At 56.6% G+C, this 18,318-nt stretch overlaps 1 protein-coding gene across 2 annotated transcripts in view; it reads left to right on the forward strand.

The window, feature by feature from the left end:
* The window catches only part of NEK6 (NIMA related kinase 6), an 85,481-nt gene that overhangs the window by 55,755 nt on the left and 11,408 nt on the right, over window positions 1-18,318 (forward strand). For both annotated transcript variants that reach the window (XM_065878449.1, XM_065878450.1), the window contains exons 5-8: window positions 1,788-1,898; window positions 6,314-6,422; window positions 7,470-7,577; window positions 18,222-18,316. In XM_065878449.1, the coding sequence (XP_065734521.1) occupies window positions 1,788-1,898; window positions 6,314-6,422; window positions 7,470-7,577; window positions 18,222-18,316 (423 nt within the window). The remainder of the gene's footprint in view (window positions 1-1,787; window positions 1,899-6,313; window positions 6,423-7,469; window positions 7,578-18,221; window positions 18,317-18,318) is intronic.

Consider the following 18,318-nt stretch of genomic DNA (forward strand, 5'->3'; position numbering starts at 1 on the left):
GGTGAGGCCGCCCCAGGTGGCGTGAACCCAGCCTTTCTGGGGGAGGGCGTTCTGACCCTCCCCCAGGCTGCAGTGCCACCAGGTGCGGTCGGCCGTGGGCTTCCGAGGCAGACCCACCCCTTGCTCATTAGCTGTGGGGCTGTGGGCAGGCTACTGACCCCTTGGGGCCTCAGTTTCCTCATTTGTCAAAGGGGGTGATTGACAGCAGTGCTGTGTCTTCAGAGGTGTTGGTGGAATTAGTGAGAAGATGCATTGGAAGGACTCAGTGTAGCGTCCGGTCAGAGGCAGCCCTCGTTGCCATGGTTATAACCTCTGCCCCAAGGCCAGCCCCTTTCCAGAACTTGACGCACCTCCCCGGCCTGCCCGTGGAAGTCAACAGGATGTTCCAGGGCACGAGGTGTTTCCTACAAAACAGAGGGAAACACGGTTCTCGGAGGGGCCACTGGGCGACATCGTTCATACCGTTCATGCCAGGACCATTGAGAAGCTGCCAGGCGTGGGGCAGGAAGGCGAGCCCTGTAGGAGCCTCCAGGGCTGGCTTAGGGAGAGAACAAGAGGCGGATGTGTGGCTGTGTGATGTCTGCCGACGTTCCCCTCATTTCAGAATCCAAGACTGGGTGCAGGGCGGCATGCAGCATAGATGCACGTCCCTTGCCCAGCCACCTTCTGGGCCTTTGGGAAAATGTGCTTTCAAGTGGCCTCTGGAGGGGAGCCCCTGTGGGCAGGCGACCATACTGTGGCAGAATATTTGCGTCCCCTGTGCCTTCCCCAGATCCTGGAATCATTTTGGTGTAAACAGTTTCAGTTATAAGCAGTTGCCAGGGTCTCCTGTTAGCCAGCCAGGGACTGACTTCCAGTCAGTGGGGTGCTGTCCTGTCTGGAGAACACACGGGCGATGGTGATCGGGCCAGAGGCAGGGCTCTGGCACTGAGCACCGCACTCAGGGCAGCTCTCACACCAGGAATGATTTTTTTTTCCAAGATTTCACAAAGAGTGGGTCAGGGGCTTCCCTGGTGGCACAGTGGTTGAGAATCTGCCTGCTAATGCAGGGGACACGGGTTCGAGCCCTGGTCTGGGAAGATCCCACATGCCGCGGAGCAACTGGGCCCGTGAGCCACAACTACTGAGCCTGCGCTCTAGAGCCCGCGAGCCACAACTACTGAGCCTGCGCTCTAGAGCCCGTGAGCCACAACTACTGAGCCTGCGCGTCTGGAGCCTGTGCTCCGCAACGAGAGAGGCCGCGATAGTGAGAGGCCCGCGCACCACGATGAAGAGTGGCCCCCGTTCGCCACAACTAGAGAGAAAGCCCTCGCACAGAAACGAAGACCCAACACAGCCAAAAATAAATAAATTAATTAATTAATTAAAAAAAAAAAAGTGGGTCAGAAATTGAGGAAGTGGGAAGGAAGAAGGAAGGAGACGGACACTTCTAAGTGCTCTGCGGAGTGCAGCGACGGAGCAGTGGGGGTCTGGCCCCGCCCCAGAGGGGCCTGGGTGGTGAAGAGGGGGGTCATTTCCACAGTGTCTAGTGAGTCTTAGCTTTGTGCAGTCACCATGTCAGACATTTCAAGGGTGTCAGCCCCTGTAATCTTCACAACTTCTCTCCAAAACATTATGTCCATTCTGCAGAGGAGGAAACTGAGGCTCGGGGATGCAAAATGGCTTTCCCAGTGTCACCCAGGTCTGCCTGACTCCCAAGCGCAGGGCTTTCCCCCCAGATACCGCACCTCTCCAGCTGTACCGCCTCTCAGGGGCTCCCTACTCCCTCTTTTTCTCTCTTCGGACAGCAACTGAACCATCCAAACATCATCAAGTATTTGGACTCGTTCATTGAGGACAGCGAGCTGAACATTGTGCTGGAGCTGGCAGACGCGGGCGACCTCTCGCAGATGATCAAGGTGAGGGCGCCTGGTGGGGGCCGGGTCGGGGGCCCCTCCTCCGACCGGGTTCCTCACTGCTCTGGCCTCAGGCAGAGGTGGCCGCTGCGGGACACTCAGCCCCCCTTGCCGATGCTCACAGGCCTCAGCTGTGGCCTCTCTCGGGTCCCACCCGCACTTGCTGGGAGAAGGCCAGCTATGGGCAGTGGCTCGTGGGCCACTTCTGCCTTGCAGAAGGATGGGGACAGAGCCCCACGGAGGTCGGACCCCAGCTCATGGAATCTGGGAAAGTGTCTGTTGGGGCCAACTGGCTCATTTTATAGAAGGGAGAACTGAGCCCAGAGAGGCTGAAAGACTTGCCTGAGGATCCCACACGTGGGGACAGACCGGTACCTCTGGCCCAGGTCTCTACTTCCTGGCCTAGGGCCCTCCAGTGGACATCATCCCCCAGGTGACCTTCCTGAGGCCCCTCCAGCCCTGGAGAGGCATCTTCCTTCCCATATAATGGCTGAGGCTGGGGGGTCTCGGAGAGGTTGGGCAACTTGCCAAGTCCCACAAGCAGTCCCCAAACTGCCCCGCCCCCCCTTGCCCCACCTCCTTGGGCCCAGGACCAGGTCCGCCTGAGTCTGCACTCGGGGACCATCACGACTCCACTGATGGGCACCTACTGCGGGCCACAGCCCTGCTGAGCACATGCATCACTCACCAAGTCCACATCGTCCTTAGATAGCGAAGCTCAGAGAGGTTTAGTAACCTGCTTGAGGCAGCACAGCCTCTAAATGGGACCCCCGGGCCTGGGCTCTCAGCTTCACTCATTGCTCCTTCCTCAAGGTTCTCACTCCCCTGCTGGCTATACCCTCATCCACAGAGCGCTGCTGTGGGGTTGCATCGCCTCCCTCCCAGGAGCCCAGTCTGTCCGTGAGCCAGGCTGGGCCACGGTCAAGCCCACACCCTGCTCTCAGCCACACTTGCAAATGGGGCCAGACGTGGATCCTCTGCCTTTCCCACCAGGCACTGGGGATTGAGCAGTTAATTGCCTGGCGCCTGCTCTTCTGAAATTTGGCTCCTAGGAATACAGGCGTCTCTGGGAAGCGGCATTACTTGAGCTGTTATCACCTGTTTTTATATTTTCGTTGACATATTAATGCATTTGCAAGGATGTTAATCTCCACACAGATCCCTGGTGGAAACAGATGTGCTATATCACGTCTTACTTCTTCCTCTCCCCCCCCACCCCCGCCCCACTTTGTTTCTCCTTCCCGTGCCATTCTCTCACAGAACACGCATACATCCAGCATCCACCGTGTGCCCACCCCCATGCTGAGACCTAGGGATGCTGCTGGCGGGGCAGTGCTCTCAGGGAGCTCACCTTCTAATGGGAGGGCAGGGCTGTGAACGAGCAGTCATGAGCTGCCATGAACAAGCCAAGTTCAGGGTCTGTGGGAGTCAGGGAAGGCTTCCTGGAGGAGGTGACACATGAGCAGAGACCCATGAGGGGATACCCGCAGCCCAGAGGCAGAACAGCTTGTGCCAGAGCCCAGAGGGATGGAAACCCAGGGGTCCACAAAGTACTTTGGTCCAGGAGAGCACTGGGCAAGGGGAGGGGTGGAGAGCGTGAGGTGGAGGGTGGTCAGACCAACCAGGGCCTCATGTGCAGGCTTAGGATTTGGAACCTTGCTCCGAGGTCAGCAAGAAGCTTCTTGAGACTCGTGGTGCAGAGTAAACATGATCAGCTTTGTGTTCTGGAAGAAGGACTGGGTGCCCAGTGGAGGGAGGGGCGGGGCTGGGGGGAGAACAGCGGGAGGAAAGACCCTGGAATATGGCCTGTGGTGAGGGTGCTGCAGCCTGTCAGCCCCAGTGGACCCCAGACCCCCTCACAGCCTCTCAGTCCATGGAGTGGGGCTGGAGTCAGACAGTGGGGTAGGGGGTGCTGGGCAAATTACAAATCCCTCCCCTCCCTGAACCTCAGTCTCCACCCCTGTCCCGGGGGCCTCACAGGGGACGGCCGTGTGGGAGCTGCAGGACCCGGATGCAAGCTTCTTCCAGCCAGGAGAGACAGGAGGGAGGCCCGTGGGTGTCCAGCACCCTTTGTGCCTGGCCTGGGGTGGGGTGCCTTCCCTCCACCACGTGCCCCTTCCCAGGCTTCCCTGGGGCCAACCCTAGCTCAGGGTTCAAGTCGGTCACTCACCCCCTGGGTTTCTGGGGCAGTGGCCGGGCACCTCAGGCCCTCCTGTCCCGGGAGTCCTTCTCCTCACCTGGCCTGGCACCTCCCCTCCCTCGGTCACGGGGCCCCTCACCCTGCCTTGCCCCTCCCTGAGCCTGTTCCCCCTGCTGTGGCCCTTCACCTGCAGAGCCTGGCTGGGTGCTGTCCCCAGCAGGCAGGACAGGCAGGGCAGGGCAGTAGAAAGACCCTGGGCCCAGAGTCAGATACACCTGCTGGATGACCTTGGACGGGTCCCTGTGCCTCAGTTTCCCTCTCTGTAATGCACCCAGCACAGTGCCTGGGGCCTGGTAGCAGCTCGGTTTCTCTGGCCTTTCCCACTCTCTAGCCACCTCTGGATTTTGAGGGGAACAGGGGCCTTGCCAGGGCTCAGTCTGGGGCCATACCAAGGTCTGGCCTGGGAGGCCACTGGCCAGCAGACCCTGAGTCCCTAGGGCCCCCAGCCTCAGGGGCCAAGCAACACCACCAGGGCCATGGTGCCGGCATTATTTACGGTGGATGGTGAAGCCGGGAGCTGCTGCCACCCCAGAACCCACCAGAGACTCTGCGCCTTCCTGCTAAATGTCACACACACCAATAGGACGTGACATTTAGAAAGTCACGGCTCACAGCCGTGCACATCCCCACTTAAATGCTCTAATGAGGATAAGCTAACATCATGGCATAAGTAACACCCCAGCCCGGCCCACCGCAGAGGTCTGGGGTGGCCCGGGAGGGATGGGGGTCCTGTGCTGGGGGGTCCGTGCCAGGAGCCTGGGGCAGATCACACATGAGGCCTCCTCCGAGAATGGAGCCTCTTGGGGCTGTAGTGCCAGGCCAGGGGCTTTCCGCTGTAACTGTCCCAATGTTGGAGGTGCCCACATCAAATCCCAGCTCTGCCGCCCCTGCTGGGTGACCCTTGGCAAGTTCCTGAACCTCTCTGATCTTGATCCTTCATCAGGTGGTTACTGGTGTCCTTAGAAGTGTGTTAAGAACTTGGGTTTCCTGAGTGGAAGGCCTGGGGTTGAGCTGTTGTGACTCTGCCCCTTACTAGCTCCCATGTGGCCCTCAGTTTCCTCATCTGTGAGATGGGTGCAGTCATCCCTGTGTGGGGCCCAGCACAGACACTGCATGTGACATGTGCCTAGCAGAGGTTAGCTCGGGTCCCACCTTCTACCCCATGCCCCATCCCAGGCTGGGAGTGTGTCCTGGGTCCCCACCTTCCCTGTGCCAGCTCAGCTGCCCTGACAAAGGGGCCAAGGCTTCTCCCCTGGCTGCTTTGGAAAAAGATGGTTGCTCTGAAGGGAACAAAAACCTGGTTCCAAGGTACCGGTGTGTGAGTCGTGCCCCCCGACCCCACACAGGCCTGGCTCACAGGAGATCCCCCAGAGGGATGCTGATCTGAACAGTGGACGAGGGCATGTTCCCAGTTTACTTCTTCCAGGACCTTTGGTTACTTACAGCTCCCTCAGTGCAGCCCGGGTGGCTTTTGGTTTTTTGGTTTGTTTTTTTTTCTGGAGCATTATGTATGGTTTTCCAGGCAACAAAGTAGGTTTTGCCTGTCGAAACTGAGGGGGTCCATTTGAGAATGTCAGGCCCACTTCCTTGAGGTTCTTGCCATGCTTGTTAATGGTTATGTGTGCTGGGGTTTGCTGGCTCCAAGGAGGGGAGCTGTGATTTAACCACCAAGCATGTCTTGGGTGCCCCCATCCTGGGCTAGACCAGGGCCAGGGCAGAGAGTCCACACCAGTCACTCCTGCAAGGAACTCCCTGTCGGGCAGTGGGAGGAGATGGATGCGTGTCCAGGAGATTCCAGGGAAAGGGTGATTGAGAGTAGCCTTCAAAATGTGGTCCAGGGGGACTTCCCTGGTGGTCCAGTGGGTAAGACTCCGCGCTCCCAATGCAGGGGGCTCAGGTTCAATCTTTGGTCAGGAAACTAGATCCCATATGCATGCCGCAACGAAGATTCTGCGTGCCACAACTAAGACCTGGCACAGCCTAAATAAATAAATATTTTTTTTAAAAAAAGAAAAAAATGTGGTCTAGGCATTCCTTCAGCAAAGCCGTCCAGGACATCCGCTCTGGGTAAGGTCTGCCCTGCCCTTAGGGGGCCCGATGCTGGTGCTGGCGGCGGACCAATGACCGCTGGGGATAGGACGGGGCCAGTACCCTACAGCTGCCCTTCCTCTCGGCCCATCACCCAGGCCTGCCCATGTGTCTGTCTCCCCCACTGCAGTATTTCAAGAAGCAGAAGCGGCTCATTCCTGAGAGGACAGTGTGGAAGTACTTCGTGCAGCTGTGCAGCGCCGTGGAACACATGCACTCCCGCCGGGTGATGCACCGAGGTACGTGCTGGCCCGCCGGGGCCTCGGGGCCCAGAGCCAGCAGGGAGGCTGGACCCCAGGACGCAGCTTTCCCCTCGGCTCCGGGCTTCTTAAGGGACAGCCGTGTGGAAGTTGGACCACTTTGTATTCCCCATCCCATGGGTGTCCAGCATCTCACCTGTCCTTATGGGGTCAGAGAATGGGCATGTGAGGCCCCAGGCTCGAATGTACACCTGTGCCTCGTGGCTCTTGCCCCTGTCAGGGGCCCCCCATGGTGGGAGCACCAAATACCATGTAGTTACATGGACCCCAAGGACAGGGACCATGCTCGGTACATACTCTCCAGCCCCCAACACCAGCCTGGAGCCAGCACAGAGGGGGCTGCAGCAAGGGTAGGGTGGAGAGACTGGGAGGGAGGTGACCGGTTCATGGCCAGTTCCAGTATTGCCACCAGCTCTGCCTGGGAGGGCAAGGAAAGCATCCTGGAAACGGGAACTTTAATATGGGCTTTGAAGTCTTAGTAGGAGTTGGCTGGCCAGAGGAGGTAAGTGTTTCTGAAAGTTGACATCATCCTGAACTGTGAGGAAGGAGCCTGCTGGAAGGAGTCACGTAGATGACTTCACTGATTCCTCCATACATTCATTCCACCTGCATTTATCAGTGTCTGCCGTGTGCGAGGCATTGCCCTAGTCACTGGGGAACAGCACAGGTTACCTCCCTGAGCGCCTCCTTCATCTGTTACACAAATTTTCTCAGAGTGCCTGCTCTAGCTGTAAAAGAGGAAGCGAGCGCAAAAATCCCTGCCCTCCTAGACCTCACAGCAGCCCTGTGACGTAGTGAAGTTAGACCCATTTCACAGATGAGGAAACTGAGGCTACGTTTCTCAAGGTCCACAGCTGGGCAGAGGCAGGGCTGGGGCCTCGCCCTGAGGGAGCAGGACTGGCGGCTAAGCCCCCATCACCTGAAGGGCCCTCCCCTCCACCCACCCCCAGGCCGCCTCCTCCATCCTGCCCCTCCCCAGCCATCTCCACCTCTGATCCCACACCAACCCCTGTCCTTCCCCTGCAGACATCAAGCCTGCCAACGTGTTCATTACAGCCACAGGCATCGTGAAGCTTGGTGACCTCGGCCTGGGCCGCTTCTTCAGCTCCGAGACCACCGCGGCCCACTCCCTAGGTAAGGGGCCTGTCCACGCCCAACCCCCCGCAGGGTCCTGGATGACATGGGAAGATGCGGACCCTGTCCCCATGGTGCCTTTGGTTGGTTAGCACAGCAAAATGCCTTGTTGTACCCCAGACATTCCTCTTCAGAACAGTGACCAGAGGGGAGTAAACCAAGGCCCCGAGGAGCCCAGGATGGGGCTCCCCTGCATCCTCACGTGCTCACGCTCTAGGGGGTGGGGAGATGTGGCTCTCTGGTCGCACTGGCAGCCACTCCGTCTTTCTCGTTGCTGCGTGGTATCCCATCATGTGTGAGTGTGTGCGTCTGGTTGTTTTGAAACCCTCGTCCCCATCTGACCCCGGAGGACCCCTGGCCCGGCCTCCTTAGCAGCTGGTGCGTCGTGGTTCTTGTGTTAGGTCAGAATGAAAGGATGTTCAAGGACCTGCCAACCCGTGAGTTCTCAACACTTCATTCACCTACGCAGGCTGTTCCTCCTGCTGGGGGACGTTTGAGCTGTTCCCGTTTTGGGCTTTTAAATAGACAGTTTCAAAGCTGTGGGGGCCAAGTGCTCACCCGGTAGAGGTGACTTTCTAGCTGAGCTGTGGGGAGTGAATAGGAGCTGGCGGGGCATGGGGGAAGGGATGAGGTGATCAGGGTCGAGGGACCTTGGGTGGCAAGGAAGGAGGGCGGGGCCTTGAATGCTAAGCTCAGTGGGTAGGCACCACCCCAGGAGTGCCGGAGCGCTGAGGGCCGGACGCCGGTGGAGACTTGGAGGTCACATGTGTGTTTTGGGTCACATTAAGCACTGCCCAGCTTCGGAATCCGGATACGTGAGTGAATGCAAAACTTGGACCCATGGAGAATTTTACGTTTAATTAGAATGACATTTAATTAGAAACCAGCAAAGTCCCCAGTGGAACACAGAAGTAGGGTCCCCTATGTGCTATGACCAGGGCCATAGGGGAACGTTTCATGATAGGGAGGGGTGTAGGGGCACCTCCCCTTTCCCTGAGCAATTCCTGGCTCTTTGGGGTGGCGTTTGAGGGGACGGTGCCTGAGGCTCACCTCCCCGTGCGCTGCCGCGTCCACAGGCCTGGCCCCTTGAAAACCACTCTGTTCTGCCCTCATCTGCCCCGCACTCCACAGCCCAGCCAGTACATCTCGTGTCTCCCTGTCCCCGAGAGCCTGCGGCATGCCGGGAGACACACAGCGTCTTCTGGTGACGGCGGAGGTGCTTTCTGGAAGACACACTTTCCTGGTGGAAACTGTCACTGTTCATACAGGTCCTGTAGCACACAATCTGGAGAAGCATGCTAACTCAGAGATCAGCAGCTCCCAGCTGGGAACATGTGTGTGTGTGTGTGTGTGTGTGTGTGTGTGTGTGTGTGTGTGTGCGCGTCGTTTTCAAACCCTCGTCCCCACCTGACCCCGGAGGACCCCTGGCCCGGCCTCCTTAGCAGCTGGCGTGTCATGGCTCTTCCGTTAGGTCAGAATGAAAGGATGTTCAAGGACCCGCCAACCCGTGAGTTCGTGACACTTCACTCATGCCTCAAACAGATGTGAGGGTCTGTGGGATCCTTCCTTTGTGCTGACGAGGAATCTAAAACCCAAGGAACTTGAGTGATTCTTCTGAGTCGTGTGGCAGCAGAGCCAGGACCCAAATGCAGGCCTCCCGGTACAGGGCCCATGCTTCTTCCAGGGGACCAGGCTCAGGGGTCCTGGAAGGATCTCCCTCGGGAACTCAGCCACCACCCCCACCCCGTTCCTGGGAGGAAACTGTCTTTCCCGCTCCCCTCAGACCCTTCTCTTTGGGAAAATCAGTGTGTCTTGTCAGTTTGGGACCGTTTACCCCTCTGGTTTAAGAGCTTCAAAACGGCCAGAAATTCAAGGGGAACCGTCAAAGAGCAGAGTTAAAGCCACTGTCTCCCGTCCCCTGTCAGTCAGGCCCCAGCCCTCCTGCGTCCCGCTGGGGAAGAGACTGCGGCACTCGTCAGAGCTGGTTAGGATCACATCATTAGGAACGGGCAGGACTTCGGGCTCGTCCGACGGTGTGAGTTTATTGACTTGGACTGGTGCACTTATTATATTAATGAGAAGGAATTGGAACTTGGGAAAAGGCCGCCCGGGAAAGCCTGGCTCTTCCCGAGGCCTCTGAGTGGCTGACAGGCTGCGTGGTGGGTGGAAGGAGCCCTCCTGGGGCCGTTTGCCCACCGAGCTGAGAAGCATGGGCTCGGCTGCCAGAACCGAGAACTGAGGACCAGGCCCCATGACGGCATCAGTGCAGAGCCAAAGCCCAGGGCCTGAGGTCTCCAAGACACAGGAGAAAGAGCCCCTTTCCATAGCGAGGCTCTGCACACAGCTAAGTCTTGTGCACACGTTTGGTGATGCAGGAGATTGAACTAACTGCAGTTGCGTCGTGACGCGGGAAGGACTTGGGGGGCGGAGGCTCCTCCAGACCCTGTGCGTGGGTAGGAATTATGCATCCATTGCATCTCTGCGCACCTACTATGTGGGGATGCCCTGGTGGCAGCCATGTTGCCCCGGCAGCCACCTGTCTCCGGAGGCTGCTGACCCACGTCAGGGCTTATGCACATCCCATCTCCTCCTGCCTCCTCCTCCCCCAGCCCCCTCCCCGCCTCCGTATTTGCTAACACGAGGCTGGCATGAAAGGGCATTAGTCATGCCATGGCCGGGCTGACAGGTGCGGTACCCAGCGGTGGCAGAGCGGCTGCTTCGGTGTCAGGAATAGGAGCCGTAATTAGAGCGCAGAACAGAATGAGCGTCAGACGAATTACCAGGCAGTAGACCATATTTGTCAGGAAGGATTGCATACATAAAAATTAAGTGACAGTACACGCCGGCATAATGAAAGAAAAATGAAAGATTTGCCTACACACAGCTCACAAGCTACAAGCGAGAGTCTCGCTCCAAGCATCGGCAGCAGCTGCAAGACAAATTGTGGGGCTGGGAGAGCAAGGCCCTTCCCACTCCGCAGACGAGACAGGGCAGCCTCGGGCTGGGATCAGGGGTGGGAGGTAAGGCAGGCTCACACCCAGGCCGGTGCAGGGCTCCACACTGCCTCTCGGGGGGATGGGGGAACAGGTCCGGTTGAGGGCAACCCCTGTCAGGTACCTGCGGTCAGGGCATGCTGGCTTTCCCAGGCCGCTGAGCCCCGGCCTGGCCGTGGGGCATAAATCCCTCCTTCTCGCGTCCCCGAGCCGAACGCCCTGGCCCTGGGCTGGGCCTGAGACGTGAGGTTATGGGGACATGAGAGGATGCAGCCTTCCCTGCTCTCAGGGGGCCCCCAGACTGGTGGGGAGACCGACAGTCGCAGGGTGGTGTTGGGTGAGGGCAGGCGGAACCGTCTCCTGCGGGCCCACTGTGTGCAGGCACAGTGCTGGGCTCCGTGACTCGGCTGTGCATGAGGAGCCCGGGGTCCACTGGGGACCTGGAGCTGCCTCACCCCATCCCAGGGCTGCTCTTTACTTCCGTTTTCTGTAGTCACTGAACTTGCCAAGGAGGTGGGTTAACAAAGAAGACAAGGCTTAAAGGATGTTTGAAAAACACGTTGCTTCTTAAAACGTTATCCCCATGAGGCTTATACCTTCATTTGACAGATGACGGAACTGAGGCTCAGAGAGGTGCTACCACATCCCTGTGGTCCCTGGGCAGGCAGGGACTGGAGCCCTTGGGGGGTCAGCAGCTCTCCACGGCACCAGCCGGGAAGTGGGCCTGGGGCCCAGTGAGCTCTCTGGCTGGGGAACACTGACAGCGCCCTGCGGGGAAGCCCACCCAGCCTCATAGCTGTGGGCCGTGTGGGACCTGGGGCTTGTCCTGGGCCCCAGGGAAGGAGGATTGAGCCTCTGCTGTCACGACAGCGCCCCCGTGAGTGTGCCCACGGCCAGGAGCCCCGGGGGCCCCATCAGTGTGGGCTCAGAGCGTCATGCAGATGTGTCCCTGGAGACCTCCTGCTTCGTCCTGGCAGCCCAGGACACCTGGGAACAACTGGCCCAGAAAAACCTGCTTCGGCAGGTGGAGCCCAGGTTCTAAGTGCTGACACCTGGCGGGGGGGAGCTCACCTATGGCTGGTGAGTGGCTCCTGGCTTGTCTGCCGCATCCCTGGCATTTTCAGGGACACAAACCGTTAGAACAAGATGAGCTGGTGGCAGGGAGGGAAGGGAAGGGAAGGGCTCAAGGGGACGGCCAATGAGGAATCGACCCGGACCTAGGATGCAAACCCCAGCTTGTTCATTCACTCACTCAGAGGTTTGGGCCGCTCACCTGGGAGGCCCCTGCCCGCTGGAGCTTACACCCTGGGGGGAAGCACTGCTCTAGTAACCATGTCCCAGGTGGTGTCTTATTTAGTGCTCCAGCCGCCCTGGGGGTGGGAATCATCACAGCCGGTTACCAGGGGAGGAATTCCAGGTGCAGTGAGGCGAGCACCTTTGTGATGCCAGGTGGGTGGTGCTCCAGTCAGAGCCACGTGGCGGGCAAGGCATGGCCACGCCAGGGTTTCCGTCCGAGGCTCCCTGAGCCACCTTGGATGAGCCCCTGATACCTGGAAAACACAGGGTCCTGCGTAGAATCGCAGAATCGTTCTACCTGACTCTTATATCTGTTAGAGATGTTCCATGTGGGAACTAAAAATAGGCAGATACAACAGTCTGGAATCGAGTCAACGCTGATAAAAGTGCAGTGTTTTCTCAACATCGCTGCTTCTCCAGAGGGCCCAGTGTAGCCTGGCATGTGGTCAGCTGGTAATTAATTTAAGGAGAACTTGATAACAAGTGGCGGCACAGGTGAGCCTGTAGGGGTGTGGGTGTGCGTGTATGTGTGTGTGTTGCTGCCCAGAGATCCAGCGTTGGGGGGAGTGGGGAGAGTTTGGAGTCTGGAGTCGAATGCCAGGCTGAGGACCCGGCTTTTCTCTCTTGAGGGATGAGCCAGTCGGCCTTAGGGGCAGGGACATGGCCCCTGCCTTGGGGTGTAGGACGTGTGGGAAGGGGCAGGACAGCGGGAGGCTAAGCCACCAGTCGTCCAGGTGAGGCGGAGCTGCTAGGGCAGTGGCCAGAGGGCCAGATGGGAGGGGAGCCCCCTCAGGATGTGAGGCCTGATTGATGTTGGGGGCAGCGGGGAGGGAGTTTCATAGGCCGGGGTCTCATGCAGCACAGAGGAGGAATCTGGTCCTCACCTGCTCCTTTGTTCTGCCCCCTTGGCCACCCCCAGCCCTCCTTTCCTCAGTCCACTCCCCTCACCGCCCCCAGCTCCACCCCCCGGGGTCTGTGGTAGCAGCAGAGCCTTCCCAGAGCCCTTCTGCCTGCATGTCTGTGTGCCAGGAGGTTGAACTATCCCCATTTTCCAGAGAGGGAGACCGAGGCTCCGAAGTGTGGCAGAGAGGACCCCGAGGACCATGAGTTCACCCCGTGTTCCACCGATGGGGAGACAAGGCTGAGCCAGCCGTTCAGTTCTCTGCCCACCAGGGGTTGCAGTGGGTTCAGACCTGGCTAGGGTGCAGCTCCTTTGCCGTCAGGATGGTGCCCAGGCCTCCCGGCCCGCCCAGCGGATGCATGTCAGCACCCACACCCCGTTTCCCAGCCATTTTCAAAACCACCATTCGGGGAAGAAGTGTAGCCCACAGATGCAGCCTCCCCTTCATGTGAAATCTTTGCCTTTTTCGTATCTAATGAACATGTTTCAAACACCGTGAGCATTTCAAAACACGGCAGAGTTTGTTTTGACAGGAGTGGCGCATCTTGGGAAGCGGGGCCCTTTAATCAGCCTCTGCTTTGAGGTCCCGCGTTCTCCTCTGATATCTGCCCGGTTTGAAATCTGGGAGTTCCAGGTGAAGACGCGGGGAAGGTCAGTGTTTGTGAGGCTCCTCTTTCATATGCAGAGCTCCATTCCCAGAGGGGAGGCTGGGGGCGGGGCTGGGAGCCTGCAGGTCTGACGGGGAGATGCTGGAAGGGGATTTGAGACCCTGGCTGTGTTCGCTCTGCGTCTAAGCATCTCCGTGGGACTGTGCTGCTGCTTTGCCGGCTGGAAGGGCCCACAGGGGCACCCCCCACCCCACCCCTAGGGCAGCACAGGGAGCCGGACCTTCAGGGCCACTGTCTGTGGAGGCTCCTCCCCATGCCAGCTTCTCCCTCTCTTCCCCAGAATCACCGCTCCCCCGGGGTTCAGGGTCACATCCTCCAGGGCCCGCTGCAAGCTTGGAACTTCTTTGAAGTCTCTCATTTTTATCTTTAAAACTCACGCAGGTTGTGCATTATCCTTTATAATGTTTGAGCATTTTTTACAGGGGTTTTACAGGCTTATTCCCGGGGAAAGCTGGCAAAACAGGACGAGGTGCTGTGTCCGCCCCCTGCAGCTCGGTGTGCCTCTAGCACAAGTTGAGAACCCCTCTGATGAGGCAGAGCACAGACCAAGGGGGAGCAGCCCCTCCCCTGGGGTCAGGGGACAAGAGGAGCTGCCCAGAGGCAGGAACATGAGGACCCAGTGGCCGGCCAAACTTCCCTCAGTTAATGCTTCGCGAATTCATTTGTTCCACGGATGTTTCTGCGCATCTGAAAGGAGGGCAGGTCTGGGAGGCTTTGCACGGCCCCTCTCAGGTTGTGACACGTATCAGACACTCTGGGAGCTTGTGGGAGATGCAGGTTTCCAAGTTCCAGCACTGGAGGTTCTGGTTCCACAGGCCTGGGGTTGGGCTGGGGGTTCAGGTGTTTGACAACTTCTTCCAGGTGATTTGGCTGCAGCCACTGATCGGTCCAGTCTTTCCTGGCTCCTTCTGGACACTTGCTGGGCCAGGCAACTCACCACCTCCTGATGGACCCACTCCTGGGAGGGCCCAGCACAGCGTCAATGGGCAGTTAACATTGAATACAGATGGGTGGGTGGATGGATGGATGGACAGACAGATGGATGGATGATGGATGGATGGATGGATGGATGGATGGATGGATGGAATGGCGTATGCAGCAGTGGCATCTTTGAAGAAAGTACAAATCACATTTGGGCGTTTGCCTTTCCCCCCTTAACACCAGTGGAAACTGGGGTACAAGCAGAAGGAGCAATGAAGAGGTAGAAGGTTGGGGTGGAGAGTGGTGGGAAGGGGTGGTGAAGCCCCCGACCTTTCTCTCCCTGGTGCCCCCAGGCTTTTACCCCAAGCAGGACTGACGCAGGGATCTGGAGGCCCAGCAGAGGGACAGGGGAACAAACCAAATGTCCAGACCTCACCAAGCAGCTAGCTCTCTGTGGCCAGGGGAGGGGGCAGTTTAACTTGACCTTGAGGAGCTCACCAGGAGGCAGAGGCACAGAGGTGAACTGGAGGGCAGGCCGGGGTTGGAGCAGGGGGAACAGCTGCTCAGAGACTTCATTTTTGGATGGGTCTGGCCAAGGCAGCCCTAGACCAAAGCCTGGCCACTCATCTAGAATGAGCAGAGGATAAGACTGAGGGTGGTGAGAGGTGTCAGGGCCAGCCCACACTCCCAGCCTGGCCAGGTCGGGGGCAGGGGTTGGCCAGGGGTCTTAAGGATGTGGTGCAGCCAGACGGTGGGCACTGCTGTCCCTCACTGAGGACAGGGCCTCTGACCTCTGCCCCTCCCCTGCTGTCTCTGCACCCCATCAGCCCCCTGTGGTTGTTCTCTGCAGGAGACTGTTCTCACCTCATAAGCATGTCCCCCCACAGCACCCTGAGTGCTAGAAACACTTATAGTTTGGTCTGAGGTTCCCGCTGTTAAGTGAGAACTGTTTGGATTTCATCCTGTGGTTTGGCTATGATAAGTCATCCATTTCACACTTGCCCGTTCATTTTCATTTTGCTCCCCTGTGGCTGAAATATACAAGGGGTTGCTACTGGAAGTCGCAGTTTGCTTATAGAATCCCACATGGGTTCATGTGTTGACTGACAGCTCTTTCTGCTGAATAGCAATTAGCCCCCTGATTTCAGCCATTAAGTATGCATATAGGATGACACAGTTCGCAAAACATGTATTTAAGTGATGTCTGCTCTCCTGGGATTATTGCCATCAAAGGATGCTTGGTACCCTGATAAAGCACTAATCAGGTAGTCCCTCTTGGGCAGACATCAGTTAAGTAAATAGTGCGTTAGACTACAAGAAAAAAAGTGTTAACCCTGCTACATACTATCTGATGACATGCAGATGGGTTCATCGATTCAGTGAGTATATGCTTAGAAGGTGCCTGCTATGACCCAGTCCTGGGCAGGGCACTGGGACACTTTGGTAACAAGGTCCTGCCGCCAGCGTGCCCATGCCAGGAGCGTGGGTTTCCAACACTGTTCACAGCCTCTACAAGTCAGGCATGATAGAATTTCTCACCCATCTCCAATGAGGTGAGAAAAGCAAGATGATAAAGTTTTCAAACAGCTAAACTTTTTCAATGTGAAGTACTGTCCTTGATCTTGAGATGGAGTCTCTATTTGGGTTGGCCAAAAAGTTCATTTGGGTTTTCTGTTAAGATCTTACGGAAAAACCCAAACAAACTTTTTGGCCAACCCAAATACTTGTTCCAGTGTTAAACTGAATAGTAGTGACACGAAATGGTAGTTGGGATTTTGTGTTTTATTTAAACACCTTTACTTGGCAAACATAAGTTGCTCTGAAACATCTTTGGCCCATGACAGCCTGAAGTCTGGGCCCCTGGTTTGGGGCACCCGTCACTTTCCTAGTCTAGCTCATCAAAAGGCCTCTTCCCCTCCCAGGGTCCCCTGTGTTCCCACATGTGGTGCTGGACATCCCTCCTTCCTAGGGTCATCAGCCCACATCTCAGGCTCAGCCTCTGCCACACTGGACTCCAGCTCCCTTCACAGACTCGGGCCAAAACAGCAGCAGCCACTGTCACATTCACATGGTGACTCCAGGCCAGTGAAAATGTCCTCTGTGTAGCAACCTTTAAAATCTGGTCCTAAAGCCTCCAGAACAGTCATCCTCCAAATGGACTGATATCAGAATCTCAGGTTACAAATCTGTGGTTACAAATCCAGATTCCTGGGCCCCTCCTCAGCCATGCCAATTCAGCCCCTGTGCTGCAGCTTGCACACCTCTGGTGATGGGGAGCTCACCACCTGTCAGGAAATCCTCCCATCTTTGCCCAGCTCCAGATATTCAAGTGTGACTCCTCTGCTTTTTAATTAAGACATGATATGCGTACAGTAAAGCTCTCTCAAGCCCTTTCCTGATCACTTCCCCCATAAAGTAATTTTTCCCGTTTTTGATAAAAATGGAATCAAATAGTGGGTGCTCTTTTGTGCCTGGCTACTTTCCCTCAACATTGCGTCTGTGCAGTTGATCCATTTTGTGGCGCATACCTGAGATTTGCTCTTGTTCGTTGCTGTTTAGTATTCCATGGTGTGAGTAGACCACATTTTCAGTTTATCTCTTCTACTGGTGATTACCATTTGTTTCCAGTTTCCAGCTATTATGAATAAAGCCACTCTGCACGTTCTTGATCATGTCTCTTGATGGACAGAGCACTCATTTCTCTTGGGCGTGTACCTAGGAGTGGAATTGCTGGGTTATAGTGTAGGCAGTGTTCAGCTGTAGTAGATGCTGCCAAATGGTTTTCCAAAGTGATCGTGCCATTTTATGGCCCCGTCAGCAATGCATGAGGGTTCCAGTTGCTCCGCACATCACCACCTTGGTTTATCTCAGTCTTTTTAACTTTAACCATTCAGGTGGGTAGGTGGTAGGTAGTACCTCATTGTGCTATTAATTTGCATTGCCCTGATGAGTAATGAGAAACACAATATCGTTTCATGTGCTTATTGGCCATTTGGATATTCTCCTTTGTGAAATACCCCTTCAAGTCTTTTGCTAATTTGAGGGAGGGGGACGTTTGTCTTTTGTATATTGATTTATAGAAGTTTTAAAATATATTCTGTATATGAGGCCATTGTTGGGTATATGTTTTGAGACGACTTTCTCCCACTCTGTGGCTTGCCTTTTAACTCTCTGAATGGTTTTTTGGTGAACTGAAGTTCCTAATTTTAATGAAGTCCAGTTAATCGATCTTTTCTTTAATGGTTAGTATCTTTTCTATTCTGGCTAAGAAATCTCAGGCAACCCCAAGTCTGGACATGCTGATTGGTGCTAGTAGCCAAGGGTGGTGGCTAAGAGTTCAGTTTCTGGAGCCTGAAGATCTGCGTTTGAACCTCAGTCCTGCCACTTTTCGGAGCCTCGGTTTCCCCATCTGTAAAATGGGCTAACACACACACCATGGTTGGTTCACATTCACAGTGGTTGTTTTCACTGTTGAGAGCCTTATCTGGACTCTTCTGGGATTCAAACAGTCACCTTAGAGGATATTTTTGTCCGTTGCTTCCCAGAGCCTGGCCACTGTGTCCCACTCCCCCCGGGCAGTTGGCAGAAACACCAGTCTTGAGCCACTCAGCCCCCAGACCGATTGTCAGGTCTGGATGGGTCCCTATCTCCAGGGGCTTTTAGGGCCCTGCCAGCGTGGGAACTTCCAGTCTGTCCCAGCCCTCTCATTTGACAGAGGAGGGGACAGGAAGAGAGGGCAAGGGGGCTGCCCAGGATCCTGGTGAGGCTGAGGCCAGGCCTCTCCCCAGCCCTCACCCTCCCCACCTCTCCCTCCTGTGCTGCCCCTGCACAGAGGATAAGCACCCATCCTTTTGCTGTGTTTCAGTGGGGACACCATACTACATGTCACCGGAGAGGATCCATGAGAACGGCTACAACTTCAAGTCTGACATCTGGTCTCTGGGCTGTTTGCTGTACGAGGT

This window comes from Phocoena phocoena, chromosome 6 (genome assembly GCF_963924675.1).
Source record: "Phocoena phocoena chromosome 6, mPhoPho1.1, whole genome shotgun sequence".
NCBI lineage: Eukaryota > Metazoa > Chordata > Mammalia > Artiodactyla > Phocoenidae > Phocoena > Phocoena phocoena.